The sequence below is a fragment of the Archocentrus centrarchus genome, chromosome 17 (assembly GCF_007364275.1).
Source record: "Archocentrus centrarchus isolate MPI-CPG fArcCen1 chromosome 17, fArcCen1, whole genome shotgun sequence".
In the NCBI taxonomy this organism is placed as follows: domain Eukaryota; kingdom Metazoa; phylum Chordata; class Actinopteri; order Cichliformes; family Cichlidae; genus Archocentrus; species Archocentrus centrarchus.
In genome coordinates, this window is record NC_044362.1 from 2,758,658 (window position 1) to 2,778,259 (window position 19,602).

General features: G+C 43.0%; 1 protein-coding gene across 1 annotated transcript in view; it reads left to right on the plus strand.

The window, feature by feature from the left end:
- The window catches only part of LOC115796022 (cadherin-6-like), a 116,874-nt gene that overhangs the window by 87,736 nt on the left and 9,536 nt on the right, over window positions 1-19,602 (plus strand). Inside the window, exons 9-11 of the mRNA XM_030752219.1 lie at window positions 3,608-3,729; window positions 11,304-11,421; window positions 13,982-14,233. Of these exons, the coding sequence (XP_030608079.1) occupies window positions 3,608-3,729; window positions 11,304-11,421; window positions 13,982-14,233 (492 nt within the window). The remainder of the gene's footprint in view (window positions 1-3,607; window positions 3,730-11,303; window positions 11,422-13,981; window positions 14,234-19,602) is intronic.

Genomic DNA, 19,602 nt, shown 5'->3' on the forward strand with positions numbered 1-19,602 from the left:
CCACAAGTAGACCTTCATTGTGAAACATGGTATGACTAAGATTTACAAAACTCTTGATTTAAATATTCCCCATCTTACATTTTGCACCTTAAAAAAGGAACTATATATGCAACCGGGTCAGTTGCAAAAATCTGAGTTCCCACCTTTGTGGCCTTCAAATAGAATGAAGTTTTTAGGCACTTCTGCATTGGCTTTAATATGGGAGTCCTGTGTTAAAACTCCACAGCATAAAATGCATGTTTACAGAATATTTTGGCCTCTGTGGATAATTTTTTCCTACATGGTAGCTTTTGTTTTTAGATCTCATCCATGTGGATACTGTTAAGGTTTAAAGTTTGTGTGTCAGGTGTGCCAACAACCTGAGCTGGGCTTTACCTCAGTTAATTCCTGTCTTTGAACTGGACCTTTCCACCAGGTGCTCTTTATCTTTGAAGCTACTAGAATTATCTGAAAAATGATTAGTCTGTTACTGAGCACTAATCAGCAGATACCTGCACAGCTGATGAATGCAGCTTTCCAGCATTAGCTGATTAATTAACACTCCACCTTCTTTTACAAATATAGTCAATTACAGCTCCAACTCTGACAGTGGACAGAAAGCTAACTTTGAGTTTGTTAGCATTAAAAATAGAGAGTTCAAACCCAACAGGTGATGTCATAAGTAAGAAAAGTTATTTATAAAGTAGTTTTCACAGACAAGCAGTCACAAAGTGCAATCAAACAAAATAGAGCAAAATAAATAATGAATGAAGTTTATTGCCATGTGGGTGAACAAGTTCACACATTGGAAATTGCAGTTACAGAACACCATCCAAGAATACACAAAACACAACACACATGGGGGGATATGTGTCCTGGGGTCATGCAGCCGACTTGCAGCGCTACCTTTGGCAGGAGGAGAAAACAGCACATCATGGGGAAGTTAGGTTAAAAAAAAAAGTCATCTGGTACAGTGCTCAAAAAGAGCACTATACCAGGGTCCAAAAAAACCACCTTAGCAAAGCATTTGCACATGTAAAGCTAGGACAGCGGCGGTAGGTGAGGTCAGGTCAGGAGGGAATGCAGACGGAGACGAGAGGTGGGGGCATTGTGGAGCCAGATGCCATGTTCCAGCCAAAACAGTTCGCTGATAGTGGTGGAATTTCATCAGCGGCCGTGGTACACCAGACCCAGCTTCACAAATCACAACGCGGAGTGGGGGGAAGAGCAGCCGCACACAGAGCCCTGGAGAGAGATATGGTTGCCAACCCAAGGCCGGCAGGGGAGCCGAATTCCTGATAACAAATGTTCTTTTGGAACAGGCTGCTTGTTTTTCCAACAGCCTTCAGTCTTACTGGGAAACCATTCAAAAATCCAATATTCCAAATTCGTTGATTGCCGTCCTCCCTGTGCAGAACCGAACTATATCTCCTGATCTAACCCCTCTCGCCTGCGAGCTCGCTAATCTTGCGGCTCAGGTCCACCAGGCTTTGAGTCTGAGTTTGTACGGCTCTGCTCAGCCCTTCCACCTGGGTCGGCAGCCTCTGCAGATGTCGAACCGCCGTCCAGATTTTCTTAATTTGCCAGTAAAGCAGGTATCCACCGAGCCCAAACAGAGAAGATACCGCTACCAAAAAGCCGAATATATATGCGTCTTCCACGTCTTCCACTCCAAGGGCTGAGAAGCACACCGGTCTCCACGAGCTCCAGGAGTCGATGACGTATCCAACCGGGTCTGTTCCACTCGGACACGCAGGCTCCCCTGTCCCGGATCTCATAGTGGAAAAAAATTTGATCAATGATGGAGAATGCCCAGTTTGCCAGATCCATGTTTCAATCTTGTTCTTATTCGGACAGTGTGTAAAAGACGCTCTCACAGCAAGCAGCAAGCGGAGAGATGGGGAGGGCAGGGAGAGAGAGATAGTGCGACCGTCTCCGACAAGAGCAGGAAGAAGTGGGAAATTAAAGAAAATTAAAGACTGTAATAACAATACTAAATCAAGCTAAGACACAGAATAAAGTAAACAAGTAGTTTAAAAAAAAATAAAAAACAGACTCCAATCAATAAAAAGTCAACAAAATGTTTGGTTAAACCAAGTTTTTAATTGCTTTTTAAAAGAATCCACAGAGTCAGCGAAATGTAGTCGTAGTGGGAGGCTGTTCCCGTCGGCTGAAGCCCTCTGACCCCTCTAGTCTTTAATCTTGGATGAGGAATAACTAACAAATTCTGCAAGCAGCAGCGTGTTTGATGGCCGTGTCCACCTTTTTGTACGGTCTAAAGCGCTTCTCACAATTAAACTACAAACTGAACAAAGGCCATGAAAAGTCTTCTATAAAGAGGAACTTTGGGTGACCATGAAAGTCCACATTCTTTTATTGCCATCAAATCCCATGAAAAGCAAAATCTTTCAGTCTATCACTCAGTTCTTTCTAAGCTTTCTGCACTCAGCCTCAGGCCCATTAATTCATACTGAGTACATCATTTTGTCAAAAAGGGTCACATATTCAGTTTGATTATTTAAAAGAAATTTCCCGTAGCTGCTGGGCACTGGCATTTTTATCGCAGTGTTGCTCTAGCAGGAAGGCTCCAGCTTTCATGGTCTGCCCATAAAAAAAGATGTAAAGATTAGATTTCCACAGCAGGAAGAGAAGAAGAGGTAAAAATCAAATCACACAGCCTCACAGACACTTCTATATTTGACTTATTATGCAGCTCATTCTGGAGAATGCGCAGACAATAATATGCTGGTTATCCATAAACAGCAAGTAAGCTTTTTCTGTGTATTTTCTCTGCAGACATAATAATGATAAAATAAATACATATTTCATTAAGTCAGTGCGACTATGAAGACATGGCAGGGTGACCCGTCCAGCCGATTCACTGCCTGTTACATATGCTGTTGTTCTGAAATTAAGAAGTAAAGTAAATGGAGTAAATTAAGTAAGTTTGTGATGCATTAAGACTCATTTCTTAGTAATCAAGAAGATCTGAATACTATAAAAGAGAGGAGTAAATGGTAAATGGACTAGTTCTTATATAGCGCTTTTCTACTCAGTATGAGCACTCAAAGCGCTTATACAACATGTGCATTCACCCATGCACTCCCATTTTTATGAAGCTAAGTGCTTTTTTTTTTTTAATTAACTAACATTCACACGCATTCATACTCCGACAGAACGGTCGGAGAGCAACTTGGGGTTAAGTATCTTGCCCAAGGATACATTGGCATGTAGCCTGGAGTAGCCAGGATTCGAACCGCTGACCTTCCGGTCAGTAGGTGACCTGCTCTACCTACTGAGCTACAGCCACCCCGTAAAACAATATTGTTTTTGCCACTTTCACCTTTCAGTAACGTCGAGTAACCTAAGCTTACACAGTCAGTTTGACTCGAGGGTGAAATGGAGGTCTGATTGGCTTCCTGCTGTGAACTGACACGTGCTGCACGAACTGCATGACCACCAGGCTCAGAGTCTTTCCTCATCAGCGGATGAGTCACAAGGTGCCTTTAAGCAAGGCACCATGCTGTTCAGTGGGAGCTGTTAATGGGTGGATATGTAGAAGATTGTGAAGGTAACACAAAATGTTAAGTTTCCTGGGTGTGATTTTTTTTTTTTTCTTTCTCTCCAGATAATCCCCGTCAGAGCAGCCACGTCACCGTCTACATCCGCCTGGTGGACATCAATGACAACGCTCCCACGTTTGCCACTGTGTATGAAACCTTTGTCTGTGAGAAAACCAAGGCCGGACAGGTACTCACACACTTGTTAGAAGTAGAAATAATGTACTGGGTTACCATGCACTGTGGAGGCGTCTTTCTGCCTGCAAAAGCTGATTAGACTTGAGCAGTACCAGAACTGTCCGTCCTTCAGCCAGTCTAGACTCTACACAACATGTTATACTTAAAATCAAAATGATTTTAGTCACTAACATTCAGTGTGTGAGATTTGTCTGTAACTAAAGTAAAAAAAAAATCTCATTTGTATTTGGTTGTGACCTCATTGGTGTTCACACATAGCTGCAACCTGACAAAGGTGTAAGGAAGAAAACGTAGTGCTGATCAGATGTACAGCTGGCCTAATCTTTAGCACATAATTATTCTCAAACACTGGAGATTCACAGTGAGCTGTGGAGACGTTACTGGTTTTTGCTTGTGCTGAGCAGAGAAAGCGTAACTTCTTAAATCTCAGGTAGGTGAATCATAGTGAAGAGGTTGATCGTTCCAGTGAGTAATCAGCCATATACATAGACTGTATGTAAAACACAGATGTAGCCCTGATGACGTCACCCAGTAGTTAGTGAAGTCCCAGCGTTCTCACGTTTGCCATCTTAGCTTTCTAGGATCTGACTGTGAAGCCGAGGAACGCGGCACACTCACTGGCTAACAACTGGAAACAAGTGATTGAGTTTCATGAGGAAAGGCTTTACTGGGGCCGTAAATCAAGGTAGCTGAGGGGTGTTTTTATAGAGATTTATGTACAACTAGGCTTCTTTTTACAACTGCAGGAGTCACCTGCTGATGTCCATTATTGGAAAACACCTTTGAGACCCACAAACTGCCTCAGTCCTTTTATACAATCTGTGGTTGTATATGAACAAAGCTAGTGACAGGTAGCTGTCTTGGCTCATGTTAACTGCTAGTAGTTGAAGCTTGGGTAGCTTTTCTTGTGACTGAGTGATTGTTGTCAGTGTGATGATCTCAAAAGTAAAAATACCCCCTATGTGTACTGATTGGCTTCTAGAGAACTGCTGTTTGCACTGATGTAATCTGCTGCTGGTGTGTGTGTGTGTGTGTGTGTGTGTGTGTGTGTGTGTGTGTGTGTGTGTGTGTGTGTGTGTGTGTGTGTGTGTTTTCAGTCAGCTAAAGTGGCCGTTTGAACATTTTGTACTGTTTTCATTATTAATAAGAAATTTAATAAGAGACAGTTCAGAGACCTTGTTTTGTAGCAGGAAAAAAACCTATCAGCGAAGTGCAGATGAGAGCCCGACTGCAGGCCTCAGAATGACAGCAAAGCAAAGGTTACTTCCTCAGCAATCATCTGATTAATGTGACTGCTGAGGATACAGAGAGAAGCTACTAATTATTACTTCACCTCAGCCAGGGACTGTCTGCAGCGAGAAGCTATAGACCACATAGTGGAGCAGGACAGGGCTGCACTCAGAGGAAAAATGTGTATTAGACTTTAAATGAACATAATAATCCCATACAGCAAACACATCATCTTGAAGGCACTGAAATAGAGTCTGGCTCCCACTGTAGCTCTGATATTTGACGGTATTGATTGTTTAAGCAGTTTTCGTTTGTGAGTGTTCCTTCCACAGCAGTTTAGTCTTCCATCATGGCAATCAGCACACTGTCAAATGCTGCAGCATGCACATTTTGCCCTGCTGTGTGCTTTGTAGCTATTGTTAAGTAAGCTTTTTTAAGAAGTACTTCAATGTGAGTGCAAGTAATACATGCCAGTCATGTCTCCTTTCACTTTAGAGACTTAGAGGGAGGGAGATTTTCTATGGAAGCTCAGGGAAGCAGTAAAGTAACTAACAGCATGGCTTCTTCTCCTGTCCCACTGCTTAGTGTGTTAAATGTTTAGTTACTGCCCGGCCTCCTTTAGTAATAACAATACTTGTAATAAATGTAATAAATGCCTGTTTGTAGCATTGGAGGCCAGGCTCAGGGAATTGGAGACCTGGCTCCGCACCCTGGAAAATCCTGCAGCAAACCAGGCCCCTGTAGTCGGTCAGTCGGCCAGGAAATCAGGCCAGCCGGGTGACTGTGAGGAGCCCTAAACAGAAGCCTCCAGCACACCACCAGCCCTTTTGTTTTTCCCCACATTGTGACACACCCACAGAGGAACAAAATCTGGTTATTGGCGACTCTGTTTTTAAGAAACATGAAGCTAGCAACACCAGCGACCATAGCTGATTGTTCTAGGAGCCAAAGCAGCCGACATAATGTCGGACTCACCTGTTTTCTCTGGTCCCCTCGTTTCGTTTTGACTGTTGGGTTTTCTCTCTATTATTGTAGGGTCTTTGCCTTGCAATATAAAGCACCTTAAAGCGACTGTTGTGATTTGGTGATATAAATAAAATTGAATTGAATTTTGGTGGTTTGGGAGCAGACAGTCTCTATGGAGATGGGGTTTTGTGGGGATGAGAAGAGGAGAGAAGCTGCAGAGAGGTGTGTACAACTGCAACTCTGCTTCCTGCTCTCAATTCCGGATAGTCATGTTCGGGGGGGTGTTAATACATTTAGACAGATTTCTATAAATGACAGCTGCTCCATCCAAAGTGGGATGGATGCCACCTCTCCTAACAAGACCAGGTTTTCCCCAGAAAGTTTCCTAACTATCTATAAAGCCCACACCAGGTTTTTTTTTTTTTAGACAGCCAGCGATTCAAAGAGAACAAGCGGCTAAACGTGTCGTTCCTGCTCCAACTGGGGAGGGGCCCAGGTAAACTACAGAGTTCAGAATTGTTTGGCACACCAATTCAATATGAACAATAAACTCCAACTGATGTAAGCAGATGTCATTACATGTGAATTATTGTTTTGCAAACTCTAAGTTTACACTTTATTCTGCTTCTTTGTGGCCAGACGGGAGCTTAGGTGCTGTCTTTTGTTTTAACCCAAAGCTTAGCACTGCTTTTTTTTCTAGGAAGAGTGGGGGGAGTTTGCTTGTTATTTTGGCCTTGGAGACCCTGACGATTGACCTGCTTCCTTTTTATTCTCTAATATTTTTGTTTTGTTTTGTTTTAATCACACACGTTAATTGTAAATAGGTTATTGTAAATAAATTCTTTAACTGCACGCTCATCTCACCCAGAGTCAGTTTGTGATTTGCTGGTTCATTGTGTTATACTCTCTGTGACTCCTAGACTGCAGGTAGAGGGTTGTAATGGGGGGGAAACTATTTGGTGGTGTACCGGGGGCTTCTGTTTAGGACTGCGACAGTCACCCGGTGGACCTGATTTCCCGGCTGTTCAGGACAATCTGCTGGGGGAGAGCTAATGGTGGCTCAGCTACCGCCACCCGCACCCACTACAGGGGCCCGGTTTACTACAGGATTTTCCAGGGTGTGGAGCTGGGTCTCCAATTCGCTCAGCCTGGCCTCCAAAGCTACAAACAGGCTCCGGTGAAACTTTCATTATTAGCAAAGCAGGCAAACATTTGACACACTAAGCAGGACAGTGCGGAGGGACAGGTGAAGAAGCCATGCTGTTAGTGACTCGGCTGAGAGCTAAGCTAATAGCTATGCTAAGGTAGTGAATCCCTAAAGACACGATAAGTGAATACTATGAATATAATTTACAGGTGATTCAGCAGAGTCCTGGTATTTGGGTAAAGATTACACTATGAAATGTTGTTATCTAAAGAGCTGTAATTACATGAGCTACACAGATTGAGCTACTGCTGCAGTGAGAGCCAACACCAGGGCAGTGATGTGTTTTTATGAGCAACTTGTAGGACGTAAGTTCAGAACAGATAAACTGAGAATCAGTTTTGATGAACAGAAGAGCACAGTGAAGGAATAGAATCAGCTTCTATTATGACAGTGACCTTTGAACCGGGTTTGATCAGTGAACAGAACTGAACAGTTTCTTCCATCTAACCATACTGTACATGTTACACAACCGTGTACTGACCCATCGGAAGCATTGGCACCCCCATTTCACACACTATGTGTATCAAATTCAGCTAATGTGATTAAGCATGTACACATAAGGCGGACACACATTTCTGCAGCTGAGGACCGAGCGCTTGGATTATTGTTTTGGCTGATGTGCCAACCTGCCATGGAAGCTGGCAGGAGCTTTCATAAACAGAGTATTGTGTTGTACATATGGCTTGATACACTAACAAACACACACACTCATTAAGTATATTGTGCCTACAACATCGCACAACAGTTAATAGGATAAAGACACAAATTTGTATATGCAGCCACACACACACACATTAAATTACAGCAAAACTATATGCGCAGATGTGTTATGCTGATCGCACTTTGGCACGCACCCAGCATGATCTCATCATTCTTCAGTATGGTGGCTTGCTGCCACTGGTCTCCTTACATCTCTGTCATCCTTTAATTCCTCTGCCCTTTCATCTGTCCATCAGTGTTAATCATCAGTTTTTGTTCCACGGAGATCCTCCGGTGCTTATCTCAGGCTCTGGATTTGTGTGCTGGATTTGTGCATGTGTGTGTGTGTGTGTGATACTGGCACTGAGCTATGTTAAAGCCTTTAATCTCTCAGCTAGTATCTCCCATTCAATAAAATAAGACTAGTTAAAAAAACAACGCACTATATAGTGACAATAATAATAAGAGGAACAGACAGCTCCATATGGATCGACAACAGACACATCAGCACCTGTTTAAACAGCAGCTGATTCACACAGATGCAGCAGATGCAAAGCAGCTTCATTTAAAGCCGTGTTTATGACCAACTGATGACTCTGAGTCCAACATTTTTCTGTGTGTCTGAGTCTTTTATTTCTTTAGGACAAAACATTTGATTTCAGCTTTTGAGAGTAACTTTAGCACATTCACTGTAAAATGTTGGTCAGTTTATGTTAACTTTATTATTAGATGGAATTGCACAGCATTTTTCTGCCACATACTAAGAAAGTGTCCCACATTTTTGATTGGCTCTGCTTTACAACAGCAACGCGTCTGAGTCTCAGGAGAAACATGTGGATCAAAAATAAATGTTGCTGTATGGATGCATCTCTACTCAAACCTAAAGCAGGCTGCTGAAACATGTTTAACTCTTATTGTAGACTGTTTTTAATACCCTCTGCTCTGATTGATGTTATAGAGAGGGGATAGCTTTAACGTGGTCACATCAGGCTCACAGTTCTGGCTGTAAGCACAGAATCACCACCCATTCTGTTTGTGACGGATCACCAATCAGTTGAAAGTTTGCATGCATTCATTTTGGGGAGTGGTGGCCTAGAGGAGGAGAGTGTGATTTGTGACTGAAAGGATGCTGTATGTTTGAGGATGCTGTATGTTTGAGGATGCTGGTTCAAATCCCCAGACTGGCATGCATTGGGAAAAATGGGATTTCCACCCTTGAATGGATTGAAAACCATCTGGAATCCGAACCACTGGGGGGGAAAACGCCCCAGAGCACCCTCGGGTTGGCACTGGTGTTGGAACATTGAAGTTGAAGTGCTACCTGTCTCCACTCTCAGTACACCACTGTGGACCCTTGAGCAAGGCCCCTTGATGGTCCACGTTAGTCTACATCCTTCATCATTACAGCCAGTCTCTTCAGTGCACCTATTCAAACAGCAGCAAAACAGCCCCCAAGCAGCATGATGTTACACCACCATATTTAATAGTTGGTGCAGAATTCTTTAGATTGAATGTCTCACCTTTATCTAACCAAACAAGTGGGGAATTGGGGCCAAACAAATTAGTCATTAACCATCTACCCATAAAGCCGTCCTCCAGAAGGCCTTTCTTTGTCCGTGTGGTCAGCTACAGGCTTTAATCAAATCTCAGGGAGTAGATTTTGAAGTTTTCTTCGGTCCATGAGGATTTGAAACTACAACAAACTGTTACACTGACAGTCCAACAGCTTCCAGCTAAATGTAGACTTTTGTCCTGGTGACTATTGGATTTTTCCTCTCAGTTTAGTGTAAGAGTTTTTTTCCTTATCTTGGCTAGTTTCCATTCTTCCCAATAGCTTGTACAAACTTTGAACTGATGATCTTGGAATCTGCAGTTTTGTTTTGTTTGTTTGTTTGTTTTTATAAACATTGCTGGCTTGTGTAAATCTACCATCCTCTGTCTTAGATCTACACTAAGCTCCTTGGACTTCCTCATTTTCCTGCGTGTTGGTCAGTCCAGTAAGTGCTGTCAAACAAGTCTATTGTGTTCTGGCACAGAGACACTACCAACTGTACAACAATCCTGATCACAAACAGGAAGTTACTCTTGAAGACAGACTGACTGCTTTAAGACAAAGACGAATTACAGTCATAGAATCATTTATAGAGGCACGTTATCTATCTGCCATGGTTACAGAATGCTGCTAGAACACTGTCTGTGTAGGTTCTCAGTCATCCAGGTCATGCTAGTCCGAAGACTTTGAAAAAGCAGGTGACTGGACTTCTTTAAGCTTGTGAAGACGTTTCACTTCTCATGCAAGAGGTTTCTGCAGATAAACAGCTGAATCTTCTATGTCATGCCACAACATACTCTATTAAATTGTTAATTATTACACTAATAAATTATAAATGTTATGTAAAGGCGTATATTTATTCAATATGTGAAACCCACAGTTTATATGCTCATAGTTTCTGAATTTGATTCCACCCAATAGCCTGAAATCCATTGAGATTTCATCGAGCTGCTGTCGGCTTTTGTTGCCTTAAAGTGATTCTCCACCCAAAATCTATCTTTGGAGTGTGAAGCTCTCCTCCCCTGCACACTTGAAAGGTAGCTGTAAAAAGCTGATAGCGTGCTGATACACAGAGAACAGCAGCTGTGCTCAGTTTGATTTTAGGCAGCTACAATGGATCCCAATGGTGGCAAGTTTACACTGTTGGATAAAAAGTATCAAAACAGCCAAGAACCTTCTCTGCTGTAGAATAACCCACTTCTCTGTTAAATACTCTGCTTTTGTGCCCTGCTGTTACATTCTTCAAACTGCTGCTGGAAGCAGGTATTTAGTCAGATTTGAATAGAAATAGGAGAGCAAAGAAATTAGAACACCAAAAAGAAAACAGCTCTTCTATGGGTGCATAATCATATCCAAAGAGAAGGCAATTAGCACTGCTGTGTAACGCATCAGCACAGGAACCTGGACATCTGACAGGTTGTGTTTTATTGAACTGCTTGTTGTGTGTGATTCAGTAAACCAAACTGCACTGCTCTTTCCTATTTCAGTGTACCATTTAATTTGATGGTGACTGGTGTTGTTGACAGAGATATTGACGGCTTTTGTAACACAGGCAGAAATGATCCTAATAATATCCAAGCTGCTCACTTTGGCAGCTTTACAGTGCACACAGTGAGGACACAGATCTGTATTGTTATTGTGAATGCAAGCTCTAACCCTGCCAGTCATTTTTTTTTCCACTCGTCTTAATTTGCTTGACTCCACCAGGATGTTCATGTTTGTAAAATAAACAGTCTTTTAATAAGTGTGTGTGTGTGTGTGTGTGTGTGTGTGTGTGTGTGTGTGTGTGTGTGTGTGTGTGTGTGTGTGTGTGTGTGTGTGTGTGTGTGTGTGTGTGTGTGTGTGTGTGTGCGTCTCCCTTTTTTTGTCATGGCCGTGCGGCCCGATTCATGGATGTCGGTATCTCTGGCAGCGGATTCAGACAGTGAGCGCGGTCGATGCTGATGACCCGTCTTCAGGACACAAGTTTTTCTTCAGCCTGGCTCCAGAGGGGGCACACCGCAGCAACTTCAGTGTCCGAGACAATGGAGGTAGGTGATCTGACACAATTTATTCACCCTCAATTCTGAGGCATTATTTGTGGCATGGTGGTTAGCACTGCTGCCTCCCAGCGAGAATGATATCTAGAAGGCCTGGGTTCAATTCCACCTTGGCCCGGGCCTCTCTGTGTGGAGTTTGCATGTTCTCCCTGTGTCTGTGTGGGTTTCCTCTCGGTACTTCGGTTTCCTCCCACAAGCCAAAGACGTGCAGTTACTGTGACAGGCTGGCGACCTGTTCAGGGTGTACTCTGCCTCTCGCCCTGTGTCAGCTAGGATAGGCTCCAGCCCCCCCACGACCCTGAAGAGGATGGATATTTGTTGAAATTGCATGATTCAGAAAATAAACAAAAACATTACAGGAACACTTTTTAATCAGAGTTCAGCATCAAGAGAGTATCAGAGGGGGTTGTTAATCAGTTTCAGCTGCTTTGGTGTTCATGAAATTACCAACAGGTACACTAGAGGGGGCAACAATGAGACAACCCCCAAAACAGGAATGGTTTCACAGGTGGAGGACATGCACATTTTTCCCTCCTCATCTTTTCTGACTGTTTTTCACTAGTTCTGCATTTGGGTCAGTGTCACTGCTGGTAGCATGAGGTGATACCTGGACCCTACAGAGGTTGCACAGGTAGTCCAACTCCTCCAGGATGGCACCTCAATGCGTGCCATTGCCACAAGGTTTGCTGTCTCCCAGCACAGTCTCAGAGCATGGAGGAGATTCCAGGAGGCAGGCCGTTACTCAAGGAGAGCTGGACAGGGCCGTAGAAGGTCCTTAACCCTCTGGGGTCTTGTGTAATTTCCCAAAACTTATGTGAAGATTTAGCAAAAAAAGTTATATACAACTGTGAACACTGAAATGCAGACAATGCCTCACAACTTGCTGTATTTGTGGCTGTGATGTGCCCCTCTGTCCACCACAAGACAGAGGAGCACATCACAGGCCTGACACTTCCAGGGTGTGTCACTCTTCCTGTTGTACACCTGGAGACAGTGTTTACATTTGAGTCTGCCTTTGGTGGATTTTTGGCTAGCATCTGCCTTCTCCATGACACCACTCACATTCATACTCCGACGGAACGGTCGGAGAGCAACTTGGGGTTAAGTATCTTGCCCAAGCATGCAGCCTGCAGTAGCCAGGAATTGAACCACTGACCTTCCGATCAGTAGGTGACCTGCTCTACCTACTGAGCTACAGCCACCCCCCGTCAGCAGGACCAGTATCTGCTCCAGCAGCCACTGGTGTGAATGTCTCTGACCAAACAATCAGAAACAGACTTCATGGGGGTGGCCTGAGGGTCCAGCATCCTCTAGCTGTGTTCACTGTCCGGCACCATGGAGCCCAACTGGCATTTGCCATAGAATAACCAAATTGACAGGTCCACCACTGGCGCCCTGTACTTTTGCTAGATGAATGTAGGTTCACCCTTACTTAAGCACATGTGTTTGGTGGTGGGTCAGTGAAACTGAAAGAGCAATGAAACAACCTGAAATTTCTGGTCTGGTTGGGGAAAACTCGGTCAGAAACACTAGGAATGCTAGAGCAAGTGTATGGAGATGAGATGTCACACTCACGTGTTTTTGAGTGGTACAAGAGGATCAAACAGGGATGCAAGGACATAAAAGATGGTGCATGGTGATCGTGGGGACCCAAATCTTCAGTAATCATCTTCCAGACACTGTCCAGGTTCACGCCCAGCTTATTTGCAGTCAGTCAGCTGATGATCCCCACGCATCACCTGCCTGACACACTCAACGTTGTCAGTCACCTGTAGACATCTTTGCATCCCTTCATGAATATGCCTCCCCAGAAATGTGTTAAAATATTCAATGACCTCAGAGAGCTGAAGTAAAAAGTGTATGCTACAACACACGGTGATGCAAACCGCTAATCCCTCCCCCACTCATTGGCCAAACCAGCACACACGGTCTTGGAACTTTTCTGACACACTTCGTATGCAGGCAAGTCCTGGAGGATGACTGAATCAATGCCATCAACTGGTCCCCACACTCGCCTGACCTAAATCCAATAGAACACCTCTGGGACTCTGTGTTTTGGTCCATCCGACACTGCCAGGCACTTCTTCTACCGACTGGGTTCCAGTATTTGAACCGTTCAGCGGTTTTGTTTATGAGGACTGTGGTTTAGAATCATGACAGAACATTGACATATTTAAAATTACTGCATCTAAGATTGAAAGGTGTCATGAATGCTTCTTTTCTGCAATATAATATTCTCCTTGAATGTTGTCAGACATTTAAAAAAAAGTTAAAACAGTTCATCAGAGCTCTTTTGTCGCACTGTGATTATTACTACCTGCAGCAAGTCACTTCCTTCCGCCACCCATCCGCACTTTATACAGTAGCTCTTCTGCCCCAAGTTGTAAAAGATGCTTTGTTTGCTTTGTTTTTACAGTGGTGTAGAATGACTAATTAATGCCTTGTTGCACCCAAGTATCTCCTTACAACCTGATAATAAAGTGATTTTCATTCAGGTCTTTGCTGTGAGAGCACAGTGTGTCGTCTTCTAACAGAACCCTCTTTCACTTAGATAACACTGCTGGCATCCTGACTCGTCGAGCCACCTACAGTCGCTTTTACCAGAGTGTCTACCTGGTTCCTGTGGTGATAACTGATGGCGACTACCCCATGCAGAGCAGCACTGGCACACTTACTGTGAGGGTGTGTAAATGTGACCGTGAAGGCAACATGGAGCTTTGTAACTCAGAAGCTCTGAGTAGCTCGCCTGGCCTCAGCACCGGAGCCCTCATTGCCATCCTCCTGTGTGCGGTCATACTGCTCAGTAAGTATGGCTGGATATGTAAGGAGATGTATATATTGTTTTTATATACCATAGTAATACCAAATCATCCCACCTTAGTCCATCAAAGTAGAGGGCTGAGGCATTTTCTGTGTCTATGGTTTATTTTGCTTACAGGAAAACTGACAGATAACAGCACTCTGAGGTCGAGCATGGGCAAACAAAACACTCTTTCAATTTTGGTGCAGATACATTTCACCTTCTTTACAGCTGCTACACAGGCCACTGATCTTGACAGAAATTGCACCTCTGAGTGACCTTCTAGTAAAAATTCAAGCATATAAAGGTGGTTAAGGACAATCGTCAAAGCAAAGTAAGAAAGAAAGAGACTGAAGTGTGAGAAGAGGATGAACTCAAACAGGGAAAACTGTGGCCCAGGGATCTGTAGATCAGTGGTTTTCAAACTTTTGTTTCCCAAGGCACACTAATATCAAGACTCACCTTCATTCAAATCTGAACAAAATCGCTTCTATGCCATCATATATAGTCAGTTCTTATTTAATGGCATTGTTGACAGTCTGTTTGCGTCTAGACCCAGTTTAACTCCTGTTTTATGAAATAATGCCACGACTACAACAGCATATAAAGTCATGGTTGATAGGTTCAGATCATTTTAAAAACTCAGAGGACAAACACACAACTCTTTTGAACTTGCGCAAGGAGGAGAGATCCGTTCCTTGAACTCAGCTCTCAGCTGAGCGGAAGTTATCTGTCCTGGCGAACTGCTTCCTGCGCAGCGCTTTTATTCGGATTTTCACAATAAGATCACGTGGGTTACATCAAACACAGTTTACAGCATGTAATAAACAACATTCTTGGCTTTTTCCTTACCATATATGGTCGTAAGCATACTGTGACATGTGCGCATGTAACATGGCGTATACGAGACACGTATCCTATATGTGTTCTCTGCAGGCTGAGAGCAGCCTGCAGATAACTACAACTTCCTTTGTAAGAAATACCACCACGTGTTCCCATTTCAAACATAAAAACAACAGTATCATATGCACATAAAACAACTTATAGAAAATATACAAACAGAAGATATGATAATTTATAATAAACAGAATGGAATTTATACCATAACTCCAACAATGGTAAAAAGAGTACACCATCTTTTAATTCTAAGGTTTTACATATTAGGACATCATAAAAATGATCTCTAGCTGGTCTTAGAATTAAGTAATAGAACCTCAAATGAACAAGAACATGTGAAATATTTCACTGTCATTATTTAACAAAAACTAAGACAAAATACAGAAGCAGTGTGTGAAAATGAAGTACACCCTATGATTCAGTGGCTTTTAGAATCACCTTCATCAGCAATAAGTTGAAGTAATTATTTTCTGTACAACTTTATGAGTCTCTCACATTGTTATAAAGTTATTGTGGCCCACTCTTCTTTACAACAGTGCTTCACTGAGGTTTGCAGGCATTTGTTTCTGCGCAGCTCTCTTCAGGGCCCACCACAGCATTTGGTTGTGTATTATGGCCAAACTGTGCCATTCAGAATTTTTGGCAAATAAATGAAAATTCTCTTTTATCAACCAGTCAAAATAACACAAAGGCTGGTATGTACAGTACAGCACTGGCAGGCCTAAAAAAAAAACTGTCACCAGCAGATGAACAGTTTCAGAAAGTCAAGTCCTTGAGAAATAGGGAAATAAAATCCAGGAAAAACGCAACACGGGACCTGAGAAATGCATTGGACCCTTCAGTTGATCCTGATGCTGTTTTGATGCCATTCTTATTGAAGGGAAACAGGGAGAAAAGGCAGAGATATCCCAAATTACACAAGAACTGGAATAAAATTCCCCATCAAAATGTATGTAGGAGGTCAGGAGAGAGGTACAACAATGAGTGTCTATAGTCATGGACTGGGGCAGCATTTCAGCCGGTGGTATTGGGGATCTTGATAAAACTGATGGAATTATGAATGTACAGCCAGATTTTGATCCACTATGCAACACCAACTGGAAAGCGTCTGATCGCATCAGCTTCATTTTTCAGCATGACAATTGTCCCAAACACACTGCCAAAGCAGTTAAAGCTTACCTGGATATAAACACACATACACACACACACACACACACACACACACACACACACACACACACACACACACACACACACACACACGCACACACGCACGCACACACAGTCAGTCATGTATTGGCCGTATCAGAGCCTTGACCTCAACATTATTCAAGTAGTGTGGAATCATTTTGACAGAGAATGGAAAGAAAAGCAGCCAGCATCCAAAGAAGACCTTCGGAATGTCCTTAAAGAAGTCCGGAGAACTATTCACTATAACTGCTTCAAGAAATTACAAAAAGGCTTGCCTAGGAGTTCAGTCTGTATTTAAGAATAAAAGTGATTCATACCAAATATTTTTAGAATTGTAGAAATACTGTTTTTGCCTTAAATGGTGTTTGGGGCCAAGCAGCGAAGCTGCGGGCACCCACAGTGATTCTAGGTGAGAGGCAGGGAGACGCTTAGGAATCACTTTTCTGTCCATCCGTCTGTCTGTCATGATGTCAGTATTCCAGTAACCGTGCAACATGTTAGCTTCAAATGTGGAGGATAGAACCATAACCCTACCTACTGGAGTTATTGCCTATGCCCCCCCCCCTTTTTTTTTTTTTGGTTTTTGAAAAAAACTTTTGAACATTTTTTTCTTCCAATGATGACACACAGCCAGGGGGTCCAGTTCTGCTTCTCCTACAAGGGAGCACGTGCATAATGGCAACACATCATCCACACAGAGGGCCATATTTAATCCTGAATATGTGGTCTTCTCAGTCATGGAGAACAAGGAACTTACCGATGATGTGCTGAATGCAGCATTAATATTAATATGACACTGACAATGTGTAAAGTAAGTATTGGGGAATTTAGTCTGTGGCCCTGAGGGAGAACATACTTTCTGACAAGCCCTTGAACAGGTGACACATGTTCTTTGGAACACACTCTTCTGATTACAGGTGGTGGTCATAAAATTAGAATATCATGAAAAAGTTCATTTATTTCAGGAATTCCATTCAGAAAGTGAAACTTGTATATTATATTCATTCATTACACACAGACTGATATATTTCAAATGTTTATTTCTTTTAATTTTGATGATTACAACTGACAACTAATGAAAACCCCAAATGCAGTATTTTGGAAAATTAGAAAATTACTTAAGACCAATAAAAAAAAAAGATTTTTAGAAATGTTGGCCAACTGAAAAGTATGAACATGAAAAGTATGAGCATGTACAGCACTCAATACTTAGTTGGGGCTCCTTTTGCCTTGATTACTGCAGCAATGCTGCGTGGCATGGAGTCGATCAGTCTGTGGCACTGCTCAGGTGTTATGAGAGCCCAGGTTGCTCTGATAGTGGCCTTCAGCCTTCAGTCATTCTGAACCCCTGGTGGGAGTACACCAGGGGTTCTTTGTGGTCATCGGATGGACATCGGATGGTGCTGCTGACATCTCAGTAGAGCAGCCAGATCCACTGGACATAGGCCTCGGGCACTCCGTGGGAGCGCAGGGTGTGCCAAATTAGGTCGCGGGGCACTCGGTCAAAGGCTTTCTCCAGGTCCAGAAATGCCATGTGGATAGGCAGGTTCTTTTCCCGGTGGCGCTCGACAAGTAGCCTGGTCGCATGGATGGTGTCTGTTGTTCCATGGCCTTTGACGAAACTGCATTGATTGGGTGTGGTCTCGATGATCTTGCGAAGGCGGGCATCGATGACTCATTCAAAGATGTTCATGGCGTGGCAAAGGAGGCGGATGGGAGCATTCCAGGACGTCGCCCTTGCCCTTTCAGATGGGCACCGTGGTGCTGGTCAGCCAGGCCTTGGGGGCGACTCTGTCTTCAAAGATACGATTGAAAAGGCTGGCAAGGAATGCAGCACCCTGGCGTCCCATCAGCTTTCATGCCTCCTACAGAACTACAGAACTAGACTGAGAGACCATTTAAAGGCCTTTGCAGGTGTTTTGAGTTAATTAGCTGATTAAAATGTGGCACCAGGTGTCTTCAATATTGAAACTTTTCACAATATTCTAATTTTCTGAGATACTGAATTTGGGGTTTTCGTTAGTTGTCAGTTATAATCATCAAAATTAAAAGAAATAAACATTTTAAATATATCAGTCTGTGTGTAATGAATGAATATAATATACAAGTTTCACTTTTTGAATGGAATTACCGAAATAAATCAACTTTTTCATGATATTCTAATTTTATGACCAGCACCTGTATATCATCATCATCATCATCATCATCATCATCATCATGCTTTTCCTCTCCAATGGGAGTCTGTGGCAGCCCCTAGAACCGTCTGGTCAAAAGTTTTGAAATCTGGCACACTTCCTCAGGACAGTCTCATTATCATTTTTACCAAGTTATGTGCCACTACCTTGAGAACTCTAGCATCACCATTGGGGTGATGCTTGATGGGTTTGTGACTGCAACTTGTGACCCATGGCGCTGATTTTCAAAATCAAGGTACTGTTGGAATCCGCGGATCTAGCCAAGTTCAGTGACATCAGGATTTTATGGAAATCCTTCAAAAATTTTCACAGGTAACAAAGTTTATCCAGTGTTCACCAAAACTGACTCAGATCATCTTCAGGCCAAGCCTCACATAAGTTATCAGATGGATTTTTGAAAGCGCTTGCCTGTCAGAGCTAATTGAAATCAGTGGCAAAGTTGGCAAACAGGAACTGATCTCATATCTTGGCAACACTTTAACTTATCAAAGTCAAACTTTGTATGTAGACTTGGAACCCTTTCAGAAGGAAGCACAATAATTTTGGTGACATTTGACCTTTAGGGGGTGCTTTAATTAGTAAAAATGGGTTTGGACCAATAATGAGTCATGTTAGGATTTACAATGAAATTCGTGTTCTGGCTAATACTGTCAGAGGTCCTGAGCCTGAGAAGTGGCCACTTTTGATGTTGACTGATTTGATTGAGCCACCATATTGGATTTTATACAAATTGATAGTGTTTTTTAACAGTTCGCAAATTTTGTCAAAGCATGGATCCATCCTGCACTGTCAGTAGTTCAGGCTGCTGGTGGTGCCGTAATAGTGTAGGGGATATTTTGTTGGCACACTTAGGGCTCCTTACTACCAGTCGAGAATCATTTAAATGCCACGGCCTACCTGAGAATTTTTGCTGACCATGTTCAACCCTTTATGACCGTAGTGTACGCATTTTCTGATGGCTGCTTCCAGCAGGATCAGACACCGTGTCACAAAGCTCAGATTGTCTCAAGCTGGTTTCTTGAATGTGACGTTGAGCTCACTGTACTCAGATGGCCTCTATAGTCACCAGAATGCAATCAAATAGAGTAC